The following is a 6731-nucleotide window of genomic DNA, read 5'->3' as shown; positions in this document are numbered from 1 at the left end:
TTGTTGACTAGAGTGTCCAGGGCTGTTCACCCAGAAGGAAGGACCTTCTCAGGCAGGTGAGTGAAGCCGGATGGGAGCCACTCTTTACCTGTCCTGTCGTTCATCCTGGGGAGGAGCAGGTGCTGGGGGAGGGGGTGGGCTGGGGGAGAGCCCAGAGTCGGGGGGGGGGTGCGTGCCATCATGTCCCCTGAGTCGGGCCGCATCCTCTCCGTGGGCCTTGGTGTTTTAGTCTGTGAAGTGGGGTCATAGCAGGAGTTGATCACAGGCTGAGTGAGTGAGGTTTAAGGTGATGCCCTCGGGTGTCCTGGGTGAACTGGAGGGAGGAGAACCTTGCCGCCCTCTGTCTCTCTGAACAAAGCCAGGTCTCAGTTTGGCATTTTGGCCCAGCACCCCAAGTCCTGCCCAAACCCCGTGGGCAGTGGGCTGGCAGCGTGGATCATTAGGCAAGCAAAGGCTTTGGGAGTTACACGGACCTGGGGTCAGTCTCTTTGGGTCACTGTATGAGTTAACAATCGCTGAGTAACAAGTTAGCACGAACAGCCACCATTTATGAGCCATTGGCCGGGTGTGGCTCGGCAGGATTTCCGGGCACACAGTCAAGGTGTCTCCAGGCTGTGTGAGTTCTTACTGGAGGCTCAGGAAGAGTCTGCTTCCAGGTTGTTGGAAGGATCCCGTCTCGTTGTAGGACCCAGAGCCCCATTTTTTGCTGGCTGCTCCCAGCTTCCAGAAGCTGCCCGAACTCCTTGCCTTCTGCTCCCTACCCTCCATCTTCAAAGCCAACAATGGAGAGCCCCGGCTTGTTGGATTTCTATCCCGAGCCTCTCTGACTTCTGTCTCTGGCTTCTAGACTCAGGATTGAAGGGTTCAGGTGAAGAGGTCAGTGTCACCAGAACAATTCAGTCACCTACGCCGTATCCCACAGCCTGCTCGTGGGGTGACCACCCAGCACATTCACAGCTCACACCCATCCTGCGGTCTTGGTGGCCACCTTAAAGTTCTACGTTCTGCAGTCACTGGTTTGCAGTGGGAGCCTGGGGGCGGTACCAAACCGCTCCGGCCCTCAACATTCTGGTGTCTAAAATGGGGCAGTTGTAGATTCGCGGGGAACTGGCATGGAGTAGGTCTTCATAAACCTCAGGGCCATACGCCTGTCATCTCCCAAACCCCGCATCAAGGCCAGCCGTCCCTGCTGATATCCGCATTCTCTGCAGACTGTGTCCTGCAGGGGAGACGTGAGTCCCTGTAGGAGGTGGCGTTAGAAGCACAGGGTTCGGCTCCTCACATGACCTGGCTCTTGCTTACTTGCAAAGCAGCGCCCTCGGTGTTTGTGAGGCTTTGCCCCCCAACTCAGGTTCCCCTCCAGTGGGTCTAGGGTGAGTCTGGGGTCTGCATTTGTAATGGACACCCCGTGAGATGCTGACCTGTAAGCATCTATTGGGCATCACACATGTAAATTGTGGAGCTGGTGAGCCCGGTTGCAAAACCTGCTGACCGTCCTTGTGTTCCTGGGCTTGGCTCCTGGAAGTCTTAGTTTTCTCATCTGTAAAATGGGCATAGTTAAGTGTTAGCTGCTCTGGAGGTACCTGCAATAATTGACATAAAGTTCGCAGCCCAGAAACTCTAATTTCTGAGCCTCTCAAGCATGTTAACAATAATCACGATGGTGATTAGTAAGCATAATAACCTCGTGGCCCTGGGTCAGGGCCTTGGCTCTGGTTGGTTGGCCAGTCTGAGCAGTGGATTGGCATCAGTGACTCTGAGCTGCTGTTTCAGAATCTTGCTTGAACTTCAGGGAGCAGGTGGGAGAGAGTGGGGACCCCCTCCCTGCCCCCAGGGCAAAGCCCTGGTGGTCTCCAGGCCTTGCTTTTCCTCTGAGGGCTGCTGGGAGCTCTGCCTGCCCGCCCCTCCCTCTTCAGGCTGGGGCCCACATCTTCCTCAAGCGCATGGGTGCCCACAGCCGCCTTCCTTCTGCCCCAGGGGATGCCCAGGCCCCCGGGGCAGACGCCCCCTCTCGGCCGGACGTCTGTGCGGCTGTGGCAGTTTCTCTTGGAGGCAGTGTTGGTCCAGCTCTCTCAGGCATGCCCCGGGACTGGCCCATCCCCCAGCCCCGTCCACACCGGGCTGAGAAGGCCCGCGGCAGGACCTGGGGGACACAAACCCGGCGGGGGAAAGCTGAGACAAGCGAGCCTCCCTGCCCAGGACTTGATGCTGACGCCCCATCTGCTCGCGCAGAGCTCTCGGGCTCCTTCAGCCCACCGCGCCCGGCTCCCTGCTCCTGCCCCGCTGGTCGGGGACCCAGGGCCGAAGCCGCCCAGGGCGTTTGCCTCAAGGAGCCTCCTTATCTGTGTTTCCAGGCTCCTCCTCCGCAGGGGCCCAGGCCCCGCTGCGGTGCCTGTGGGAGGCCCAGGAGAGGGTGGCCATGGCCGTGTGTCGGGGTTCAGGACGCGGCGGCTGGTCTCAGGCCTGGAAGGATCCGCACAGGCCAGGGCTCCATGTGGCACCTCCAGCGCTGTGTGAAGAGGGTTTCAAATGCCTGCAGACCACAGCTGGCACCAAGGCCGGAGTGGGGACGGGATGACGCCCGGGGTGGAGCCCGTGCTCCTGGAGGTGGAGTTGATGGGCAAGGGGAAGCCCCAGCCGGGCAACCGGACTCCCAGGCCTGGAGGAGCCTCCAGGGTGCCCGGGGAGGCGGCCAGGGCTTGGGGAGCCTGTGCGAGGCCATGCCATCTTCCTAGGGGGCTCGGGGCACCCCTCCTCACTCCCCAGGGGTAACCAGAGGGGGCCTGGGCTCCAGCCTGGAAGGGGCCGAGTGGGCGGGGGCAGCCTTGCCCTCACTCCGCGTCTCTCTCCTTCTCTGCAGCCCGGCCAGCTCTTGGCCCCCAGCCCCCACCTGGCTGTGTACACCGGGACCTGCGTGCCCCCGTCTCCCTCCAGCCCCTTCTCCCCGAGCTGCCGCTCCCCGGGAAGGCCCTTCCCCTCGCCCGGCCGCTTCATCCGGCGGCCCAGCAGTACCGTCTGCCCCTCACCCATCAGCGTGGCTCTGGAGGGCTCCCCGGGCTCCGAGCGGAAGCGGGAGGCCGGCGCGTCAGGGGCGGCGGACGGGGCCTCCATGGACAAGCCCAAGGCGCGTGTGAGCCTGTCCCTCGGCCGATTCCTGAGACGGGGCTGTTTGGCGTCCCCGGTCTTCGCCCGGCTCTCCCCGAAGTGTCCCGCTGTGTCCCACGGCAAGGTGCAGCCCCTGGGGGATGCCAGCCGGCAGCTATCACGACCGAGGTCACGGAGAGCAGCCAAGTAAGGATGGAGGGGTGGTGTGTGTGTGTGTGTGTGTGTGTGTGCACACGGGATTGTGTGTGTTTGAGCATGGGGATTATGTGTGTGTGCACATGGGATTATGTGTGCGCACACAGGGATTATGTGTGTGCACATGGGATTGTGTGTGTGTGCACACAGGATTGTGTGTGTGTGCACACAGGATTGTGTGTGCACATGGGATTGTGTGTGTGCATGCACATGGGGATTGTGTGTGTGCACATGGGGTTGTGTGTGTGCACACGGGATTGTGTGTGTGGGCACATGGGGAGTGTGTGTGTGCACATGGGATTGTGTGTGTGTGCACATGGGGAGTGTGTGCATGCAAATGGGGATTGTGTGTGTGCACATGGGATTGTATGTGTGCGCACATGGGGATTATGTTTGTGCACACGGGAGTTGTGTGTGTGTGCACATGGGATTGTGTGTGTGCACGCACATGGGGATTGTGTGTGTGCACATGGGGTTGTGTGTGTGCACACGGGATTGTGTGTGTGGGCACATGGGGAGTGTGTGTGTGCACATGGGATTGTGTGTGTGTGCACATGGGGAGTGTGTGCATGCAAATGGGGATTGTGTGTGTGCACATGGGATTGTATGTGTGCGCACATGGGGATTATGTTTGTGCACACGGGAGTTGTGTGTGTGTGCACATGGGATTGTGTGTGTGTGCACATGAGAAGTGTGCACATGCACATGGGGATTGTGTGTGTGTGCACAGGGATTATGTGTGCACACGGGATTGTGTGTATGTGTGCACATGGGATATTGTGTGTGTGCACACGGGGATTGTGTGTGCACGCACAGTGTTGTGTGTGTGTGCACATGGGGAGTGTGTGCGTGCACATCGGATTGTGTGTGTGCACACAGGGATTATGTGTGTGTGCACACGGGATTGTGTGTATGTGTGCACACGGGATTTTGCGTGTGTGCACATGGGGATTGTGTGTACACAGGGATTGTGTGTGTGCACACAGGGATTATGTGTGTGTGCACACGGAGATTATATGTGTGTGCACATGGGATTGTGTGTATGTGTGCACACGGAGATTATATGTGTGTGCACATGGTGATTGTGTGTACACGGGGATTGTGTGTGTGCACATGGGGATTATGTGTGTGTGCACACAAGGATTATGTGTGTGTGCATACGGGGATTATATGTGTGTGCACATGGGGATTATGTGTGTGTGCACACAAGGATTATGTGTGTGTGCACACGGAGATTATATGTGTGTGCACATGGGATTGTGTGTATGTGTGCACATGGAGATTGCTGTGGGAATGTGTGTGTGTGCATGTGTGCACACAGGTGTCTGTGGTCTGGGGTCTAGGGCCTGGGGGCTGGGCAGACGGAGGGGGTAGAATGCTGGGTGACCAGGAGGATTCTGGGAAAGCAGACCCCATGGACAAACCTTTGGCCTCGGGACCCTTTCCAGACTCAGCGCTGCCCTCTGCTGTCTTCCTGGGGGAAAGGAAAGTGAAGTGACGTGGAAGTAATTCAGCCGAGTCCGACTTTTCTCGTGCCCTTGGACTGTACAGTCCACGGGATTGGTTTTCTTTTTCATTTTTCCCCCTTCTATTAACATGCTCTTCCAGGCTTCTCTGGTGGCTCAGTGGTAAAGAATCTACCCGCAATCGAAACCCAGGTTCGATCCCTGGAGGAGGGAATGGCTACCCACTCCAGTATTGCTGCCTGGAGAATTCCATGGACAGAGGGGCCTGGTGGGCTACAGCCCATGGGGTCGCGAAGAGTCAGAACGACTTGGCAATTAAACAACACCACAATCCTCTTCCACCGGCCCTGCCCCACCAAAAACCTTGGCCTAGTGAATTTGTTGCATTTTTAAAGGTCAGGAAATCTCAGTGGCAGTTGTAGGACCCGCCCCCTCCCCTGCGTGGGGGCCCTCCCCTCCCCCGCCCCCTCCTCACACGTCTGCCCTGGGGGGCACTCAGGGGTATGCAGGGTGCTGACAGCGGGCAGCCTCCATTCCGGGCTTTATCCCCACCGTGGGCAGCAAAGCAAGACGGACCTCTGAGATGCCCCTGCCCCGAGGCAGCTCTCTGGGTGAAGAACAGGGGCTCCAGGTGCACTTGAGGGCTCCGGGATCTGGAGCAGAAAGAAGAGTTTCGGACAATGCGACACAGAGACTCAGCCCCACCTTTGTTCCGTCTGGGGGGAGGCAGCGGGGAGCACCCCTCCACCCACCACCACGCTCCTGCGTTTTGGCCCCGCGTGGTCTTGGAGACAGAGGCTCCGTGCTGAGGTCTTAGGTTGCCATGGATACCCAGGTCTCCAGCCTTGACTGTGCGCTGTGCATCCCGGTTGGGGGGATCCAGGGGGAAAGAACTTGTCCGTTGATTCCGCCCGACGGGCTCTGCTGAGGAATGTTCTAGTTTGTGGCCACAGCAGGCTTGGGGCTTTTGAAAACCTCTGTGCTCAGCGGCCATCACGTCATTAGAAGTCGGTTTAAAGGGGCTGAGGCCTGGGTCCTGGTATGTTCTATAGGAACGTCTTGAATTCATCAAAACTGTAAAAACTGAAGCCGCTAGCAAAGGGAAATAAAGTGTTCTCAGGAGAACAGGAGCCTCCCTCGACCCCCAGTGAAAGGGGTCCCCCCCAGCCCCGAGCGGGTCACTGCACACACAGCTTCCAGAAAGAACCTGAGTCTGTGCCTCCTCGGAGGGTTGGGTGAGCTGGGTGTGGCGACCTCCCGTCCCCACTCACCTGCTCTGCTCGTGTGTCTGAAGCTTTTTCCAGATCAAGATGGACGTGCCCATGGGGAGCGGGGCTTGCCTGATGGACTTGGAAGACACGGACCCCGGAGCACGCAGGGACCAGGCCGCAGAAAAGGGGGTCATCTGCCCCTGGGAGAGCCCGGCGGAGGGCCACGCTGGCTGAGCCTGGGGCCTTGGGCCAGGGAGTCGCTCCCACAGGGTCGGCAGGATGGGGCCGCAGGACCCGCTGGCTCTGGGACCAGAGTGCATGAAGATCACACGTGGGGGCCGGAGGGACGAGGCGGGTGGGCTCTGGAGAGGAGCGCTCCGGGTGGGCGCCCCATGGCCAGCCCTTCCCTCGCCCCCATCGTTTCTCTTGGCACCAGAAGAAAGGCATGTGGACCAGAGGACCTGACTTGCTGCCTTAAAACCAATAAAAGTTTACCTTGTCCAAGTGTTTCTGGATTGGAATGTTATTGTTCTAGTTTTATAAGCTCTCTATGAGTTCTTGCCTGCTAAGTCCCTTCAGTCGTGTCCAACTCTTTTGCGACCCCATGGACTATAGCCCGCCAGGCTCCTCTGTGCATGGGATTCTCCAGGCAAGAACAATGGAGTGGGTTGCCATGCCCTCCTCCGGGAAATCTTCCCGATCCAGGGATCAAACCCTGGATCTCCTGCATCTTCTGTATTGGCAGGCGGGTTCT

General features: G+C 58.7%; 1 protein-coding gene across 1 annotated transcript in view; it reads left to right on the top strand.

The window, feature by feature from the left end:
* RGS9 (regulator of G protein signaling 9) overlaps positions 1 to 6402 on the top strand; it is a 63414-nt gene extending 57012 nt beyond the window's left edge. Inside the window, exons 19-20 of the mRNA XM_065910073.1 lie at positions 2861 to 3291; positions 6061 to 6402. Of these exons, the coding sequence (XP_065766145.1) occupies positions 2861 to 3291; positions 6061 to 6211 (582 nt within the window). The 3' untranslated portion in view covers positions 6212 to 6402. The remainder of the gene's footprint in view (positions 1 to 2860; positions 3292 to 6060) is intronic.
* The last annotated feature ends 329 nt before the right edge of the window (positions 6403 to 6731 follow it).

This window comes from Muntiacus reevesi, chromosome 18 (assembly GCF_963930625.1).
Source record: "Muntiacus reevesi chromosome 18, mMunRee1.1, whole genome shotgun sequence".
In the NCBI taxonomy this organism is placed as follows: domain Eukaryota; kingdom Metazoa; phylum Chordata; class Mammalia; order Artiodactyla; family Cervidae; genus Muntiacus; species Muntiacus reevesi.
The sequence above is the reverse complement of the archived record's forward strand: the minus strand, read 5'-3'. Positions and strand labels throughout refer to the sequence as shown.